The sequence below is a fragment of the Colius striatus genome, chromosome Z, assembly GCF_028858725.1.
Source record: "Colius striatus isolate bColStr4 chromosome Z, bColStr4.1.hap1, whole genome shotgun sequence".
Lineage (NCBI taxonomy): Eukaryota > Metazoa > Chordata > Aves > Coliiformes > Coliidae > Colius > Colius striatus.
Genome location: NC_084790.1, coordinates 25,154,016 through 25,175,074, shown reverse-complemented (window position 1 = coordinate 25,175,074; position 21,059 = coordinate 25,154,016). Strand labels below are relative to the sequence as shown.

Below are 21,059 nucleotides of genomic sequence, written 5' to 3'. Positions count from 1 at the left end.
CATCTCTCAGCTCCTCCCTCTTCCTCTCAGGTTTCACTCCAGATTTTCTTTACCTCCTTCCCTTGAGTGGCACAGGAGGGTGAATGGAGGTTGTGGTCAGTTCACCACAGATTGTTTCTGCTGCTCCTTCCTCTTAGAAGGAGGATTCCTCACACTTTTACCCCTGTTCCAGCATGGAGTCCCTTCCACAGGAGACTGTCATCCACAAATTTCGCCAACACAAGTCCTCTCCATGTACTGAAATTCTTCACAAACTGCTCCAGCCTCTTCAACAGAGTACAGTCCTTGAGGAACAGACTGCTCCAGTGTGGTTCCCCCATGAGGTCACAAGTCCTGACAGCAAACTTGATCCAGCATGGGCTCCTCTCTCTCCACAACTTAACAGGCCTGCTCCAGTGTGGGCTTCCCATTTGGTCACAGGCTTCTTCGGGCATACTCTCACTCTGCATGAGGGATCCAGGTGTGGGATACTCCCTGAGCTACAAGTAGACATTTGGTCCACTGTGGCCTCCATGGCTGCAGAGCAACCTCTGCTCTGGGCCTGGAGCACTTCCTTCCCTCCTTTTTCACTGCCCTTGTTGTATGCAGAGTTGTGCTGAATTTTTTCCCTTCCTTTCAAATCTTTTATCCCAGAGGCACTACTGCTGTTGCTGATGGGCTTGGCCTTGGCCAGCAGCGGGTCCATCATGGAGTCAGCTGGCATTGACTCTACTGGACATGGAGGAAGCTTCTAGCAGCTTCTCAGAGAAGCTACCCACATAGCCCTTCTGCTACACAAACCCAATACAGAAGCATTATGGAAGCTGAAGACCCATGGCAATGTAGGGTATTCTGGACAACTTTTTTCACTCATCTGCAGAACTGCACACAACAAAAAGTGGAGGTCTGGAAAACTTTGCTGACCTTGCATGAATGGCAGTAGCACTGTCAACTCATCATTGACTGCCACAGACTCTTGAATCCAGCATCAGGGAGAAGTATGAGATTCTTCTAAATACTATCAAGCTGCTAACCAGCCTCCTAAACTCATTTATATGTCTGGAGCAAACCTATTCTTTTCCTCATTATTTGTTCACTTGAAGATTTAACTTCACCCCTACATCCAATTTGGCTGGTCTTTTATCAAAATGGAGTATGAAGTATAAACTTGTTTCTATCATTGCCTCCTCTTTTAAAATAACAACTACGAAAGATGGCATAAATTAAAACAAAACTGGTTTTCTTGCTGGATGCACGATAAGAAGTACCTACTATGCAACCATTTGAAAGTTTAAAGGCCCTTTAAGAAGCCTACCACTGTAAAAGTGTTGGAAGATATTTAAGTGGTGTATAAAAGAATCAATAAAGTTCCTCTGGATTAACCTATCACTACTAATTTAACCAACTATATGAGTGTAAGGTGAATTCTTATTTTACAGATTGGGAAACAGTCAAAGAGAAATGAAGTGTTTCATCCCTAACTACGACAGTGATCTACAGCAGAGCTTGGCATAAACCCCAGACCTGCCCAAGTACAAATTATGTACTTAATCTTCTACTAATTCATCCCTTCTTCTCTTAAGGCATAAAATAATTCCTATGATCGCTTCATTAAAGAAAAGTAAGAGCAAAAAAATCCAGAATAAAGCAGGCATAGATCCTTAATTATGTTCTCATGGAGAACAAGGTCAGTTCCAGGTGGAAGTTGAAACAGCAAGATTGTGGGAAAATTGAAATGCTGCTAACTCCTCTTCTTCCTGGGCTAGTAAGAATATGTGTCTATAATCCTCTCAGTTTGGCATTCCACACATACAATGCAAACATTTTTAAGAAAAAAATGTTAACTTCTTAAGGTTATGAAAGACAACATAAAGCGAACACTGTGCCAACTCCCTCACACAGTTGGGGTGGTCAAACTCATAGTGACTGCCAACACTGAAACCTCTGTTTGCCTTTAAGAAAATCTAGAAGCATGTTGAACTTTATGCAGAAATGCATCTGCAATGTTGACAAATTAGTGTGTGATGAGACTCATCACCATATTAGATTTAAAAAAAAAAAAAAAAAAAAAAATCTGTAACGCAACTTTTCACATAATTTTCCCATCCAGTACAATTAATCAGTATAAAGTACAGTTCTGACCTATGGCAGTGTAAAATCAAATACATAAAACCTAACAGTATAAAGCATATGTGGTTTTGTTTTTAATATGTAGCTTTGTATAAAATTCACCAAACTGAATAAAAAAAATTGGCACAGAGCACAGCAAAATAGATGCCACCAAAAATCCACTGAAACCATAAAAAAATGAAACACCCCACCCCCTCACTCCCAATCAGGTGTTGAGGAGATAAACTGGAAAGCAAAATATCATGAAATAGAAACCCTGAAAGAAAAAAATGTTCTTCAGGAGGAATACAAATAAAACGTATCTTTGATAACAGGTAGTAGCTGTGAAGAATAAAGACAGAAAGATCTTTGCCACAAAATTAACATAGAGTTCTTCAGAGAATGTAAGGAAATTTGGAGGAAAGGTGATATATAAATTAGTTTGACAGCCACTATATATCAAATCTGAAATGACATCTGACTTTTGCAGAAAAATGAAGGATTGCTTGCTTGTAACTGGCTACCTAGAATGACGGTCTGGAGACTCAAAATAAGGCAGTTGCTCATCAACTCTGAACAGGGAGTTAACCTGACCAATCTCAAATGAAATTTGAAAAAGCCACTATTTGGGACAATAAAAATAGTAAAAAAATTGATTACTTACACTTACATAAAAGTGAGTAGAAATGCAAAGAAGACCAATAACAGAACTGTCTGAGTTCACTACAGCCTGAATACATCTGAGCTCCCATCCATTTGAGCATCACAGACATGTCCAAAGACTGAGTGGAACCAGCTGTGAGCAAATAAACTGGTGAGATACTGGGATGAGCTCCGCAGTATTAAAACTATTTAATAGATCAAGAAATTAATAGTGTTCAGCCTTGGAAGAACCTGAGAAGTTTCAGAACTGAGATATCCACCAGTCCCCTTATGAAGTCAATTTGGTGAGAAAGCTCTGAACTGAACTTTCATAGAGGTAATCTTGAGATATCCTTGCAATATTTCATTGTAAAACAGATCCTCAAACCTCAAATTATCACTTGTCTGATACAGACTGATACAGTAACATATGTATAAGCATATACAAAAGACAGTTTATAACAGAGAAAGCAGTTCAGATCTTCAAATTCAAAACAGATACGAAGATTCAAAACTAGCTATTATTCGAGAAACAAGCTCCAATTAAATCAAGTATATTTCAAATAATCCCTAACATAAAGGTATAAGATTTATCCTGCCCAACAAATCCTGTCCTGCTCAGGCCTTCACATATACGAGCATTTCCACCAGGGAATAAACAAACATATATACATATATTTCTCTCTCTAAAACATTGCCAGCACTGTGTCTCCCTTCGGAGAGATATATTTATGTTCAGAGCTCTACTTAAGGAACTAAATATGAGAGCTGGAGATTTGGAGGCACAAGCAACTTAAAGACTTCATGAATGCTGCATACACTAAACAGGGGTAGGCCATATTATAATGCAGTCTTCAAAACAAGACAGATTTTTTTGGCATACCATGGTACAATCTTCATGCACAACTGAAAGTAGATTTCTTTTAATCTATATGTTTTTCAGCCATTTTCTGAAAAAGACAATGGAAATACAAATTCTGTTCACTGAAAAGATATTAAAACATCTGAGATAAACATACCAGTTCTTTGGCAACAAAATGTAGACTTTCCATCATTAAGTCTATTGAGGGAGTTCATGTATTTGAAACTTACTCTAATAATAAACACGTGTCAGCTATATATGGAAGCTCTGATATTACTTGAGCATGTCAGCAAATGGTGGATGTTAAAAAAAAATGTAAATTGTGGATGTTCACATTTTACAGCAGGTGTTTAACCATATGGCATACAGAACCTTTATGCCTCTAAAGGCTCTTGGGCATCTTCTAGGCCATTACATTATTATTACTGTACTCTGGCATGCAGCATTTTCCTAATGTGTAATCACTCAAACATTTCAATCATCTTGCAGTTACTTGTATTCCAAACCCAAGAAAAACTAGACCATCACTCTGTGAATTTAATGTTATTATACTATCACTAAGTGACTAGTTACCTCATGTTTCCCATACTTTCTCTTACCTACCTAGTAATCTTGCCAGAGAGGCAACATGCAACACACAATATAGGCAGTCTTAGCAGCTTTGTTCATTGACATCCCAATACATAGATTTTCTTTAAACAGAATCCCAATAGTTAAGAATATCTGATTTCTCTCCTTATACATCAAATTTCTAAAAGTTCAAGCAACACCATCTCCAGCACTTTTCACCTATTTTTTCAATGTTAATTCATATTGAGACGAGAGAGTGCCTACAACTTTTCTTTTTTTAGTTTTTAGTTTTATAAACCTCCATTTCTCAACTCTGAGTTGCAGAGTTTTAAAAATTGATCTGGACAGGAAAGTGGGGAAGACTGAAGAATGGTTTTCTGCTTTACCTTTCTATGATATTTAATAAAAATTTGCTAGAATTTCACTTATATATATAAAAAAAGAGTAAAATACAGCAGCAGGTGTTTTTAAATTTTAGAAATATCAGGAATGTCAGCTTTACTTTTTCCTGATTTTTGTACTGCAATTCTGAGTCACACTAGAAAGTGTGAATACAGAAATTGCTTTTCCAGTAATGCGTGAGTAGCTGTCAGTCTTCAACGTAAGCGATTACAATTGTTTATATAACAATAAAAATGCATGAACACTTCACGTTCTTTAAGCAGGAAAAATAATGCAAGATTCCAACATATCTGCATTGTACCTTATGTCCTCTTCTTGTATTTATGTTCTGTGCTAAGTGTACAGTGCTTCCCTAAACAAGACTGAGTAATGAATCAACTGTGGACACCTTTCCCTCTGTGGTTTCTCATACAAAAAAGATGGCAAGACGAGGAAAACATTTTGCTTTCATTTGTTTGAGCAAATTCTTCTCTCTGCCTCTTCATGTGGATCAACTTTATAAACTGATTATTTTTGCTATGGATACATAAATGATGCAATTCAAAGATTCCCTTCTGTAGTATCCAAATGAATTAAAGGTAATTGAAAATTCTTACTAGTACTATATATCCTGAATTTGTTGCTTCTCTAATCTCTGATCCTGTGATCTGTTCACCATCATCTTTTGGATTGGAGGACGTAGCACATTATGAGCACCAAACTTTTACAACACTTGGAACTTTGATTCAAACTTAGTGCTTCTCTTTTCCTGTAATGCATTTGTGCTGTTGGACATAAAATACTGTGCTTCATAACACAGCACCACTCACATGCAACATACAACCTGACCTGTTATCCCTGTCAAGATGGCACCTTTCATTATTTACCTTGAGGATCCAGCGGAAGCAGGATATGTGTTGTATCTGTGATGATACTGTATGTCAGGTATTCCACTTGCCCTCTGTTATTTTCTTTGGTTAAACGATTGGTATGGAAGCATTCATAACTTACACCCTTTCTCTGTACCTTAGTATTGGAGATGTCAATCAACCACCACTGTAGGCAGTGTGATTTAGCTTCATTATTTACAGGATCAAGCTGTTCCATCCTTGGCCTTTAAGAGACATCCTGAGAAGTGGCCACATGTCCCTGTTTTGGTCATGTCATTATGAATGACATGTCCCTCCATTTATATTGTCTTCCCCTGCTTTTAAGTATCCTTTATGACCTCTAAGATTTTCAGTGCCAGTGGCCTGGGACAATTTGATTATGATGCAGTTCATCTTTCCTGTCCAGCTTCCTCTCATCCCAAAGGCTCCACCAATACCTAAATATCTCTTTTCTGTACCATACTGTCACTCATGCATTGAAATTCTGGATCTCTGCCTGCCTCTTGCTTGCTGTATGCAAGTCTGAACAATATTTTGGAGAAGAATACCAAGCAGATTCTAGACATCTATAATTTGGCCATCCTTTACTAAAAATGGAAAACAAAAACAAAGCCAAACCAACTACTGTACCTTGGGAACCTCTTGTTATGGTACAATTTTCCCCTGCATTTTTGTCAAGAAAGCATAAAACAAAGACTACTTCTAACATTTTTCTCCATTGTTTCCATGACAGCTCATATCCAGTAAGATATTTATAGTCATCACTTAAACATTCATTTAAAATAGGAATGAAAGTTGAGAGTTGTTTGTCTTTCATGAGATACAAATCTTTTTGGGACTGAAAAAAAATATAGCCATGTGCATGTGAAACACCATGCATCAGAACATCACTACCACTAGCATACCTGAGCTTAAAAAATCTGCTCTTCTCCACCCGTGTTTTTGTCCATTTGTACTCTTGCAAATGTGTTTACTGTGTCCAAATTACCTAGATAATTCAAGTCAAATATCACTTACAAAAATGTAAATTGACTCACTCTGACCTTTACTGACAACAATATATCTGCCCACATTTTGGTCTGACATACCAAGTGAGTGAAATTAGCACAGTCAAATCAAAAGCAATCACATCACTTCTGAGACTGAGCCTTGACTACAGACAGGAATACACTTTAATGATCTTAAACAATCAGTTCAGCCAGCAACAAAATTAAGTAACAGAGCTTCACAGGAATGCAAATGAGTGGTAGAAAGGTCACTGGACCAGTAACTTAAAATTTGACAGGGACACAAACTTTATATGTCAAAGATAAACATAGTATCTCTGTAACTGCCAAAGTTACTTGCAGTTTATTTCAATACTGAACTTTAAAAAGATTGTTTCCAGAAAGAATGGACAAAATCCAATCTGTAATTAAACTGAGATCACTGTAATTCTTACTCTGCTGTTGAAGAAAATGGTAACTTTAGTCTAGTCTATCTCCTTGCTCTCAGACTGTGACCTTACTGAGGCATAAGTGTGGCAGCCTGGTTTGAATACAAAGTGGCTAATGGAGAAGATATCTACAAACTGGCCCAAAGTAAGTAAGGGTAAGAGTGTGCATGGAGGTAAGGAGTGGCTACCAAAGGACAACAAACAGAATACAGCACAGACAAGAGCCTGAATGTTCTCATTGGAAGCCTGGGAAGGGACTGATAATGACAAGGCTAGTAGACAGATGGACAATTGAGTGGTGAAGTAGGTAGGAAAAGAGTAGAGAAAGATTTTGCAAAAGTTGACAGACTTAGTTTTATACCAACATAAAACTTCAGTTGTAGCCATAGCAATGGACTTCAGGTTCTAAAATACAGTGATGTATACATAAAAGACATGCTAAACAGCTTGTAGTTCAACTGATCAAATTTGGAAGATGAGGAACCTTCAGGAAAAGAAAACAAAAACCAGTCACACAAAGAAAGCATTTACGCCTAAATGTGATATTCATCATAGAATGCAAAATTCTTCATCAGTAGTCTTAGGAAGACCACAGGAATTCTTGTTTAATGTTAACATCTGGTGTATGACATGGAAAATTCTCAGGAAACAGGGGCTTCATAGATTCAGTGTAACTTCCATTCAAACTGAGTAAAAATACTCAGGACAAAAAGAATTCAACTCTGTAACACTGATTATCAGCATCAAACCAATTATTTTATCCAGTGTTACAGGAAATTGTGCTACTAAATCAGTGCAGTACACTCCTAAAAACATAAGATGCTGACAGATGCAACTATAACATAAAGAAAAGTATATTTGTTATCTGATATGCAAAAAAATACTTTGAATTCAACATTGAAATAAGGGATATAACATTTAAACACGTAGGTAGGTTGACAATAATGTTTCTAATAACTGATACCTCAAAAAAATTGAGAGAGGGGAACGAGACTGAGGTTGTAGTAAGTGATCATTAAACTATTTAATTATCTCATATCCTCCTTGTAATTACACTCTGATTACCTACACATGACTTCTAATTTAAGAAGTGTGTAACCAGACCTCAGATACAAAAAGAGAATGAAGCTTTTCATGGGTCCCTGAAAAAAACCAGCCATTTGCCCACACACTGCCAAAAATCAAACCACAAAACAGCAACATACAGAGAAGTAACGATAAGCGTATTACACAAAGCTGATGGACTATCACATCAGTATTACACAAAAGACTGACTCATACAGTAGTCCTCTCCCTATGGTTTACAGATTACAAACAAAATATTTTCATAAGAAAAGAATGCTAAAAATCCTTGTAAGTAATTACCTAGTTATGCTGCTATTAAAGGCAGTAACAGGAGAAACATAAGTTTTATATCAATAATAACATTTACTCTAATCAGAATGTCTTTGTAGTGTGCAGAATGTCTTTGGGGGGGGGGGGGGGTTAGAAAGGGTGGAGGCAGGTTGTGTAAAAAATCCCCCAAAGTCCACATGAAAGACAACAACTATTCTGTGCTTGATCCTAACTCTTTGAAGTTAATAAAGTCTTAACTTCATTCCTATTTTAAATGAAGTTTATAAAGCTGCAAGAGACTTTGCATCAGGCTCTTTTATGATTATTGAATGTCCTCAGATTAAATCCAGAGAGAATACGGAGGTTTTCTTTTTATATATTTTCCACTAGAAAGTACATCTTTAAAATAAATTAAGGCAAGGATCACAAGAATACACTCAGCATTGTCAGCTAAAACAGAGACATTTATATTTCTGAAATCTAGAAAATAAAGATATGAATGTTCCTCCTTGATGCAGATGTGTTTAATCAAAAGTTCGATTCAATTCAGATATCACATCTTCCTTTCCTTCCTGTCAAACACTTAAAAACCTGCCAAATACTTACTAGCACTATGAAGTTTAAAATTCCTCTAATAAATAAGCATATTCATTACAATAAATGTCATGCATATGCATGCTGTCTACCTTGACACTGTCTCCCATTACATCTTCATCGGAAAGCTCAAGCAATGTGGTTTGGATGAGTGGACGGTGAGGCGGATCGAGAGTTGACTGAATGACAGAGCCCAGAGGGTGGTGATCAATGACACTGAATCGAGTTGGAGGCCTGTGGCCAGTGGAGTTCCACCGGGATTGGTTCTGGGGCCAGTCTTGTTCAACATCTTCATCAAACACCTCGACAGAGGGACAGAGTGTACCCCCAGCAAGTTCGCTGATGACACCAAACTGGGAGGACTGGCCAATTCTCCAGACGGCTGTGCTGACATTCAGCAGGATCTTGACTGGCTTGGGAGTTGGGTAGAGAGGAACCTCATGAGGTTCAACAAGGGCAAGTGCAGAGTCCTGCACCTGGGTAGGAACAACCCCATACACCAGTACAGGCTGGGGATTGACTTGCTGGAGAGCAGCTCTGCAGAGAGAGACCTGGGAGTGCTGGTTGATAATAATCTAATCATGAGTCATTGATGTGCCCTCATGGGCAAGAAGGCCAATGGCATCCTGGGATGCATCAAGAAGAGTGTGGCCAGCAGGTCAAGGGAGGTTCTCCTCCTCCTCTACTCTGCCTTGGAGTACTTGTCATCTGGAGTACTGTGTCCAGTTCTGGGCTCCCCAGCTAAAGAGGGACAGAGAAATTCAGGAGATAGTCCAGTGGAGGGCTACCACGATGATCTGGGGACTGGAGCATCTTTCTTACACAGAAAAGCTGTGAGACCTGGGGCTGCTTAGCCTCGAAAAGAGAAGACCAACGGAGGACTTCATCAACATTTACAAGTACCCAAGGAGGGGATGTCAGGAGGATGGGGCAACACTTTTTTCTGTAATGTCCAGTGACAGGACTAGCGGTAATGGACATAAGCTGGAACACAAAAAGTTCCACTGAAACACGGGGAAAAAATTCTTTCAAGTGAGATATTAAGTTCACTAAAGCCTGAAATAATCTATAGAACTTTAACGGTAGCATAACAACTTATAGGTATCTGTTAAAATTACCTGGACCTGAATCTAGAGAGCAGCAATACCATCCCATGATGTTAAGCTGTCTTCATTAGGCAGCTTAAGACTTTTAATGAATAAAATTGTACTGTACACCAGGTTACTCAGTCAAATCCTGGCACATCTCTCTATGGCCATGCATGAACTGTCTAAGATCCTGTTTCTAAAGGCTTCAAATTCCTTTTAAATTCAAAAAAAGCTGGCTCTTGAACATGAAACAATTCAAAATAAACTCACCAGGCCTTACATTAGCCAAAAAAAAACCACCCCAAAAACCAAAACAAACAAAAAAACCCCACCTTCTAAGGCTTACATTTCTGCTGTAGAAGAAATTTCTCAACATGCTTAGAAATTGTGGTAAGCTTTTCAGTAATCTTGAGACTCAGAGGAATGTGGCATTGCCCCAACAAAGTTTGAAGTGTACAATATACTAAAAATTTTCTTCTTTGCAGACAAGCATCTACATGACTCAAACACAACAGGACTGGATAAAATGTGAAAGTATTGGACTTCATAGGAAAAGGTAGTGCCTTTCACAAGAATCACAGATTAGAGATCAGTGCAAAAAAAAGGAAAACTACACTACCAAAACTTTGCGAAGACTGTGGCTGGAAGCAAATAGTAGAGCATGTACCTAGCATCTGTGGATGTTTGTTGGCATTTTTGCAAGTTAGAAGCATGTGATTAATTCAAGCACTGACAAGAATGTGTACTGGTACTCTATCCTTCACTCAAAAGAAAATACAATGGTTCTTTGTAGTATCAGTTTCAATTTCTACCCCTCTAAAAAATCTGAAAGTTGCTGAATTTTGAAGCACACAAATTTTGTCTTTTACAAAAAATTAGAACTATTTTGACTTAAGGCAAGATGTCGCTCTGGATCATTGCTTGTAGCAAAATGTTCCATTATGCCGGAACAGAATTCTGTCATTCTTACTGTTTAAAATACTGTGGGTTTTTTTTTTTTTTCCTCGTGTCCTATATACTAAAGACTTCCTGGAAGAAAAACTAAATCACTGAATCACAGAATCTTAAGGATTGGAAAGGACCTCGAGAAATCATCTAGTTCAATCCCCCTGCCAGAGTAGGACCACCTAGAGTAGGTCACACAGGGACTTGTCCAAGTATGTCCAGGTACTTTCAACCAGTTAACAATCCATCTCATTATCTGATCATCCAGCCCACAGTTTTAGTTTTGCTGCCAGGATGTTGTGGGCGATGGTATCAAATGCTTTACTAAAATTCAGATAAACCACATCCACTGCACTGCCTCCATCTATCCACCTGAGATGCTACAGTCAATACTTGGCAGCACTAGTGCAAAGGCAGCAAAACAAAGTGTGGCCATGAAGAAGATGTTCACAGGCAGACCAATATCTCTTTTCTTGAAGAAGCAGCACAAGTGATATATATAATTCTTTTAATACTGGAAAAGTATTAATATTCATTAATCATTAATTAATATCTAGCCTGCTTATCTTAATGTAAGTTATCTTACACCTATGTTAACAAGAACTTGAAGAGTTAAGACCTCTGTCAGTTGCCAGGTAAATTTCCTGCTCATAATGAACATTTTTAGGATTAGCTTCTGGTTTGTTTTGGTGTGCTGGAGCACACTTACAATGAAAAAGCCTCCAGTAAAAGTTTAGGTACAAATGCGGCAGGGAAACTTCAAAATACCAATCACAAATGGAAATATGAATTTCGAAAACATAAGACAACACATCTGCCACATGTTTCCTAATTTTATTACTAGTTGGCAAGTATAATTGTTGCAGAAAGTGGACAGCTGTGTACAGAAAGTACACAAGAACAGTCAAAAACCTAGTAAACACTACTTTCATTTTTCAACAGCTGTAAGAAAGAATCAACAATATAAAGTGTAAAGTTGCATGGCAACATTCATTTCAGATTCGTGTTTCAATACCCACAATGCCAGCTGCAGCTCTACTAAAATAGTTTCAAAATATTTCAGCAGAGATGGAGAAAGAACTGTTCATCTATTCCTTCTTGTCTTACAGTAACATGGTAAGCCTCGTAACATTTTTCTACATTAGAGAAGGAAGAAGGCTGATGACTCTTGCCAACTCACTCTGCAACTATCATAAATCTGATTTTCTTACTAGCAATCATTACTGTAGCAATATTGACAGCTAAATTATAATAACTCAAGTTAAGAGTGCCACTTGTTAAACACTTAGCATCATTTTTTTGTACTTGACTGAAATCTATGCAAACCCTTTTTAAATACAAAAATATGCTTATCTTATTCTGAAAAATATATAGAGAAACATAGTAATGGAACATAAAATCTCCATGGGCAGAAGGAATTAAACAAATATCTTGACTACATGTCCATCCACTATGCAAAGCTAATATTCAGCATTCCACAGTGAATTAAAAGCAGACTGGCCTTTATCAATGAAAACAAACCTATTCTGAAAATGAAAACAGCCACAGGATGTTTTCCTTCAAATACTTTGAAACTCAAGTTAATGAAAAGGTAAACAGTGTGTTCTGCAGTTCATGTGACCTACTGAATAGGGCTAGAAAATCAATGCTTTTTTTAATTGTATGTTTAATGATGAACTGTGGGAAAAGAAGAAATAATATACTGAAAAAATAACTTTTGTTAAAGCACAGAAGGAATATCTTTAGTTGAGGTTATGCTGTGACCAAGCAATAGCAATCAATAAAGTTATCACAACTTAGCCATCACTTTTCAACAGTGCTGTAACAATTAGTTGTACATGTCTGTAGTGGGTCTGGGATGGTAGTGATTTTCCACAGCAGATCCTGCAGTGCTGTGCTTACTGATGGTATAAATATTATGGCTACTGCTCGCACAGCATCAGGGCTGTCCCTCCAGCATTCCTTCCCCCACCTTCACCAATAGCTGTGGGTGGGCATAATCTTGGGAGGGACCATGGCCAGGACAGCTGACCCAGGCTCACCAAGGAGATATTCCATACCATATGACGTCAGCTCAGGAATATAAACTGGGGGAGAGGAGCAGGAAGGGAGGGCAAGATTCCTTTCTGGCCTTCCCAAAGCAACCACTACGCGTACTGCAGCCCTGCTTCTCGGGAGGTGGCCGGACATCGCTGCTGATGGGAAGTAGAGAGTAACAGCTTTATCTGCTTTTGCTTTGCTTCCTGCACACACAGCTTTGCTGTTTCTTTATTAAACTGCTTTTATCTCAACCCAAGACTCCCATCTTATTTTTCTCCCCTTCCCTGGCTTGCTGAGGAGGTGCGGGATAAAGCGGTGTGGTGGGCACCTGACATCCAGCCAGGCTCAAACTACCACAGCCCTTTTGGCGTCCAATATGATGCGAGATAATCGCAGTTTTACATTAACTGCATTGCAATTACAGTAAGCCAATGAGTGTAAAGTTCCTGTGCTGGTCACGGAGCCTTGCTGCTATGCAGCTTATCTTACACTTTGTAATGTTTGGGAACATGATGCTACTAACACTGACTCTGTGCTGTGCTTTAACCTTAATAGCTTTGCTAAGCTGGCTATATGATTTTGTGAAAAGGATGAAAGGGCCTGGGAACATGATGGCCCAAATAATAGCAAGTGTCATTCTGTTACTGATGAATTTACTGTGCTGTGGGAGCTATCTTGTGGAGGTTGTGGGGCAAAGCACCTCTTTCCCCTCAGCTCGGACTGATCTAGACAATTTTGTTATACAGACTTCCCAGGTCCTTAGTCACCCTTATATGAGAGTTTTAGTATTACTAATTAACATGGCTGGTATATTACATATTTTGTGGAATCAGGACTCAGTTGGGTATCAGAGAGGACAAATTTGGGACGGAAACGTGTTAAAATGCCCCCTGAAGCGGCCAGTCCCTGGGTGGCATGCCACCTGATAGAAGGGTGTCTTACCTACCCCAATGAGGCCCATCAGGTTCAGGCACTATACTGGGGCCTAGCCTCTGCCTACCGAGCTGCATTCCAGTCCTCTCAGAGAACTATGATTGAAGTGGAAACTCAAACGGTACCTGAGACCAACATGGTTGAGTCAGTCGCAGTCCAGTCCTCTCAGAGAACTATGGCCGAGGTGGAAATTCAAACTATACCTAAGACTACCATGGTTGAGTCAGGGAACCAAACAACAACCACAGTGGTTGCCCCAGTAGTGAAAAAGAAGCAGTGGATAAGGAGGTCAAGTCCATATCATCGATTAGTAAGGGCAGAAGAGGAGGAAGAGGAAAGGTTAGAAGAAGAAGCTGGTCCTTTGGTAAAGAGATCAGGAGAAGGAGTGAAAGAAATCGAAAAGGAAATGGAAACGACTTGGTCCCTCACCTCATCAGAACTTAGAGATATGCAAAAAGATTACAGTCGCCAGCCAGGTGAGCGGATTGGTGCCTGGCTGCTCCGATGTTGGGATAAAGGGGCTGACAGTCAGCAATTGGAAGGTAGAGAAGCCCAACAACTGGGATCTCTTGCTAGGGACCGGGGAATTGATAGAGGCATTGGAAAGAAGATCTCAATTTGTAGTCTCTGGAAACGGCTCCTCTCAAGTGTAAGGGCAAGATACCCATTCAAGGAAGACCTTGTAAATGCCCGAGGAAAGTGGACTAGAGCTGATGAAGGCATCCAATACCTAAGGGAATTAGCTGTGTTGGAAGTCATCTACGGTGATCTAGATAATGCTGAGGCCTCCACAGATCCAGACAATGTCCAGTGTACATGGGCCATGTTGAAAAAAGTGATTCAGAGTGCCCCAGTTACATATTCTAATATCTTGGCAATGATGTATCATCCAGACATGGATATACCAACAGTGGAGAGGGTATCTTCTTGGTTACAGAACTACGAAGAGAGCCTCTGCACCTCCTCATCAGTGTGGGATGATGGCCTGACTGTCAGAACTGCCTCAAGAATTCGGTCATCCACTGTCCTGACCAGCGCAAAAGGAAGTCCCAGATGCAGGAGTACACCACGAAACGAACCTGGCTTTTTTTGCGTGGCCAAGGAGAGGATATGAGGAAGTGGGATGGTGAACCCACTTTTAAGCTGGAAGCGCGTGTATGTGAACTAAGCGGGAAGACAGCTGTTGGAAAAGGACCACTCAAGAAGACTGTCAGCATGGTAGCTGCCAGAACAAAAGAGGACAATCAACAATCTCCAAGACATAGAAGAACTGCAACCACTTCCTTCGACGCCAATAAGGAGCCTTCAGGTCTAAAATTGCAAGGATCAGATAGAGGGTCCCTGCCTCCAGCCAGGAGGAGGAAAGGGATGACAGAATCTACTGGACTGTGTGGGTTCGATGGCCTGGCACATCAAACCCACAAAGGTATAAAGCCTTAGTAGACACAGGGGCACAGTGTACATTGATGCCATCAAGGTATAGAGGCACAGATTCTGTCTGGATCTCTGGAGTGACAGGGGGATGTGAAGAATTATCTGTATTAGAGGCTGAAGTGAGCTTAACAGGGGACGAATGGGAAAAACATTCCATTGTGACTGGTCCAGAGGCCCCTTGTATTCTTGGCATAGATTACCTCAGGAGAGGGTACTTCAAAGACCCCAAGGGGTATCGATGGGCTTTTGGTATAGCCTCTGTAGATACAGAGAAAATCAAACAACTCTCTAGTTTACCGGGCCTCTCAGAAGACCCTTTTGTTGTGGGATTGCTGCAAGTTCAAGAGCAACAGGTACCAATTGCTACCAGGATGGTGCACCGGAGGCAATATTGCATGAACCGAGATTCCCTGGCTCCCATCCATGAGTTGATTCATCAACTGGAGGCTCAAGGAGTAATTAGCAAAACTCATTCCCCATTTAATAGTCCCATATGGCCTGTGAAAAAATCTGATGGAGGGTGGAGGCTAACAGCAGACTATTGTGGCCTGAATGAAGTGACACCATCACTGAGTGCTGCTGTACCAGACATGTTGGAGCTTCAGTATGAACTGGAGTCAAAAGCAGCCAAGTGGTATGCTACAATTGACATTGCTAATGCATTTTTCTCAATTCCATTGGCAGCAGAGTGCAAGCCACAATTTGCCTTCACATGGAGAGGTGTCCAATATACCTGGAATCGATTGCCCCAGGGGTGGAAACATAGTCCTACTATTTGTCATGGTCTAATCCAAACTGTGCTGGAAATGGGTGATGCCCCTGAACATTTACAGTACATTGATGACATAATTGTATGGGGCAACAAGGCAGAAGAAGTGTTTGAGAAAGGGAAAAGAATAATACAGATTCTCCTAAAAGGTGGTTTTGCTGTAAAAAGAAACAAAGTAAAGGGACCTGCACAAGAGATCCAGTTTTTGGGCATAAAATGGCAAGATGGGCGTCGGCATATGCCTATGGATGTTATGAACAAAATAGCGACTATGTCTCAACCAACTAATAAGAAACATGAGCTTTCCTGGGCCTTGTGGGATTCTGTAGGATGCATATGCCAGGTTATAGTCAGCTTGTGAGCCCTCTTTTTAGAGTAACCAGAAAGAAGAACTGTTTTGAGTGGGGCCTTGAGCAACAACAAGCTTTTCAACAAATTAAACAGGAAATAGCCCGTGCAGTCGCCCTTGGGCCCATCCGTACAGGATCAGATGTGCAGAATATCCTCTACACTGCCGCTGGAGAGCATGGTCTCACCTGGAGCCTCTGGTAGAAAACATTTGGAGAAACCCGAGGTCGACCATTAGGGTTTTGGAGCTGAGGCTATCGAGGATCAGAAGCCCACTACACCCCAAATGAAAAAGAAATACTAGTAGCATATGAGGGACTTCGAGCTGCTTCAGAAGTCATTGGCACAGAAGCTCATCTCCTCTTGGCACCACGTCTGCCTGTGTTACACTGGACGTTCAAAGGGAAAACCCCTTCTATACATCATGCAACCAGCGTTACATGGAGTAAGTGCATGGCATTGATTACACAACGATCTCGGCTGAGGAAATCTAATCGCCCAGGAATCCTGGAAGAGATCATGGACTGGCCAGAAGGCAGAGATTTTGGAGCATTGCCTGAGGAAGTAGCTTGTGCCCAAGAGGCACCACCATATAATGAACTATCAGAAGATGAGAGGCATTATGCTTTGTTTACTGATGGGTCCTGCCGCGTGGTAGGAAATCATCGTAAGTGGAAAGCTGCTGTGTGGAGTCCCACACGATGAGTTGTTGAGGCCACTGAAGGAGAAGGTGAGTCAAGTCAGTTTGCTGAAGTGAAAGCCATCCAACTAGCTCTAAAGATTGCAGAACGAGAGAAGTGGCCAGTACTCTATACTGACTCCTGGATGGTGGCTAATGCTCTATGGGGATGGCTACAGCAATGGAAGAAGACCAACTGACAGCGCAAGGGTAAACCCATCTGGCTGGTAAACCCATCTGGGTGCTGCATTATGGCAAGACATTGCTGCTCAGGTGGAAAACATGACTCTGAAAGTACCTCATGTAGATGCTGATGTGCCCAAAAGCCGTGCCACTGAAGAACAATGGAACAACCAATAGGTAGACAAAGCTGCCAAAATTGAAGTAGCTCAGGTAGACCTAGACTGGGAGCGTAAAGGTGAGCTATTTATAGCTCGATGGGCCCATGAAACACCAGGACATCTGGGAAGAGATGCAACATATAGATGGGCTCGTGATCGAGGGGTGGACTTGACCATGGAAGCCATTACACAGGTCACCCACAAATGTGAAACATGTGCTGCAATTAAGTGAGCCACACGAATCAAGTCTCCCTGGAACAGAGGCCGATGGCTGGGTTTTCAATATGGTGAGGCCTGGCAAATTGGCATCCAGCCAGGGCCAAACTACCACAATGTTCTACTGCAATGAGGTTAAAAATCCTCTATGGGTTTGAAATGCATCAGCATTAATCTGTATATCTTGATTTGAAACACAAGACCCATTCACTCCAAAGTGCAAGATTAACAGACTTTCGTAGTCCTGATGAACTGGACCAGAAGCATAAAGTCACAGAAATAACGGTATTTCTAAAAATCAAAACAATTTAATGAACATACCTGTATTATCTGTTTTCAAGGACTGCAGCTAAATGAAAGCCTATTTTAAGTAAGTATGGAGAATACACACTCAGTCTCAACTACAAATGCATCAGAAATAATGGGACAAAATAAACTACTAAGATTAACTAATTTCCTTCTGCATTCTTGGCAATATAATTGTCCTCTTACAAAACAAAATTCCAGCTATAAACTTGTTTAAAACAGTAGTATTAATTATTTTATTTTGGAGCTACTGTGCTTTTATGCAATCAGCATAAACCTGACGCCTTTGAATTCTTGGCAGAAGAATCTCCTACTGTGAGTGACAAAATATCTTACTGTTTCAATTTAGCATCCCTACTCCAACCATGAAAATCCTCTCCATACGTCCTTGAGCAACCAAAATCTTCACTTCTGCACAGCTCACCTGACAGCTCACCTTCAGACTAGAAAATCTTGGTCAAGTAAATTTTTAAAAATGTTGCTTTTTAGCTCTATGTCTGTACCTGTGACCTTTTCTCACTCCTATCATGAAGACAAGGAAAAGCAATAAGATGCTTCCATCCAAACTCTTCTCCAGAAATACCAAATTCCTATGATTTCTCTCGCATGAACCATGGAAATCCTGATACACACTATGGTAATTGCTGATCTAGCTGTGCTTTGCAACAGCATAGTTACACTACAGACTACTGATGCCATCACAGAAGGAAATAGACCAATTCTACACTAAAACTTATCCTGTGGACTATAAACACTTAACATTTCAGACAGTGGGCCACCCATAGGAATTTAGGATAATGTGGAGGAAAATATATTATGTCATGTATTGGTACTTCTGCAGCATATCCCTTAAATGGTACTTATTTCTACGCGTCTTTTAGACTGTCCTGTGTGCTCTCAATGTCAAATGCTTATTTCAACAAGCACCTTCCCACTTATTTGTCCAAATCTCTTAAACAAATCACTAGTTAAGACAGTTAATATTTAATGATGTACCATCAGTGAGCTTCATGAGAAACATTGCACTGAAATTAATGAGCAGCAGGTCTGTAAAAATTCCACCTTTATTTCAGGCTCACATTTGTCATGTGTTGTTCACATATGGAAACTTCTCTCTGCATCTAGAAGTATTTAGAGCCCTTTTCCAACTGTTGTTGAAAGCTTGTATTATTTACACTAACTGAGCCATGATTATGTAGTATATAAACACAAAAAGTAATTTTTTAAAGACTGAAAAACCACTATTATGCTTCTTGGTATTCTATTTCAGTTACTGGAGATTAGTCTACCAGACCAGATATCAAGCCACTTGCACTAAAAAGCTATACAATTTTTGTAGATATGTCCTAGCGGATATTATTTCCTTAGAAAAGGAAGCAAGGTCTACACAGAACACACTGTGCAAATGCATGTACTCCCATGTACACGTGCACTTTTTCCCTAAGGACTGCTCTCACACTCACAGAAGTAGGGGAAAAGAAGACTAAAACCAACAAGACTTACCTTTCTGCAGATACTTTCAAAATTAACTTCTGTCCTAAGAGCAAATCTGGTAACTTCATCTGGCTTTACTTCCTGTGGGTAAAAGATGTATTTATTTGACTTTAGAACAGACTTTTTGAAATTGTTCTAAAAGGTTTGCCTTCCTCATAAACAGTCAAACTTCATGGCATCTCCCACTGACCTCTTAAATGAAGAAAGTATATTGATTATATAGAGATTATTTTGTCTGTGTGTGTAAATGCCACATTGACTGACTAGTAGTATATACTACCACCAAGGACAATAAGACACTTTCATCAGCAAACTATGTAGAAGAGTGATTTTGTTTACAGAATTGTTTTAATTGTCTGTACCGAGAGGCTACAAACAAACTTTGGAAGGTTTGATATGTCCCAATCCAAAGTTACATCAGAACTTACCAACACATGTGAATATGTAAGTGTGAGATAACAAAAATGAAGTTGAGATGAAGAATAAAAAAGTAATTCCCTTTTCTGAAGAGACTGACTACACATGCAGTTTTCATTCCTGGATTTAAGCATTTCCACTGGCAGATGAAATACAGGAATGAAAATCCTAGACAAATGGATTTCGTTCAAAGTTTAATACTTTATAAAACATGTCCTCATATCAGATTTCTCTTTATTCTAAAATACATACTTGATATTTGTTGCATTACAAAATATCCTGTTAACTCTTATCAATTGAATGTACTGAATATTGAGTTTTTCCTCCTAGAGCACAGTGTCAAATAAATCATGTTACATACCAGTTGTCTGCCAGATGGCCATTTTAAAAGCAGTTTAACTACTGTTATGCAGAGCCCAAATAAATTCATAGTTCTGAAAAATGAAAAAACTTTGTACAAAAAAACCCTAGTTATTTTGACAGCTTTCATCTAGATCTAGCTTGTAACACAATACTGGCTGATTCAACACCTGAAGAAAATCTTTTTGCTCAATTTCTAGCATGCCAGAAAAACTAACGATTTAAATATAAAATACAATAATTTAGCAACACTTCAAGTCAATACAGAAGAAAAACTAAACTGAAACTGCCCATTATAGTTTGAGAAAACACAACATGTTCGGGTACCTGGGTTGCACTGGTAGTCAACATCAGATCTGGACAAGAAAGATGCTAACTGAAAACCCTTAAATGCAACTATGGTTACTATTAATTCAGAATAATTCACATTATCAGCAGAGATTCAAATGCAAATCAAATTATAGGAAACATGGTAATTTAAAAATGTCTAGAAAGAAGAAGTACTATATAATTCACGTTCAATAAATTAATTAACACTTGTTCCCTTCTCTCTTTTTCCCTATATAACCACCCTTGATAAGTATCCCAACACTTTCATCTAACATATTACTCCAGTGTTACCATTCCATATTCTATCTTGCTTTTGTCCTAAAACTGGAGCAGTCTGCAGACTTCTTTTCAGGAAGAATCAAGTAGCTTACTTTCTCATAGAGGAGGAACTTACTTAGTAAGCTTAGTAGCTTACTTTATGTGTTGTGTTTCAACAGCCTATGTTGTCCTTCCCTCTACGTATTAGATTCCTTACAGAGAGTCTGTATCCTACCTAGATCTTTAAGGTGCTGCATAAACTGCGTATGTGTTAAAACTGTAAGCAAGGGAATAAAGAGAATAA

The 21,059-nt window shown here is 39.5% G+C and overlaps 1 protein-coding gene across 5 annotated transcripts in view; it reads right to left on the bottom strand.

The window, feature by feature from the left end:
* The window catches only part of SRFBP1 (serum response factor binding protein 1), a 79,773-nt gene that overhangs the window by 7,151 nt on the left and 51,563 nt on the right, over positions 1-21,059 (bottom strand). For 4 of the 5 annotated variants that reach the window (XM_062019155.1, XM_062019158.1, XM_062019156.1 and 1 more), the window contains one exon: positions 19,400-19,471. The exons of the other annotated variant lie outside the window; for it this stretch is intronic. In XM_062019155.1, the coding sequence (XP_061875139.1) occupies positions 19,400-19,471 (72 nt within the window). The remainder of the gene's footprint in view (positions 1-19,399; positions 19,472-21,059) is intronic. 5 annotated transcript variants of the gene reach the window in all.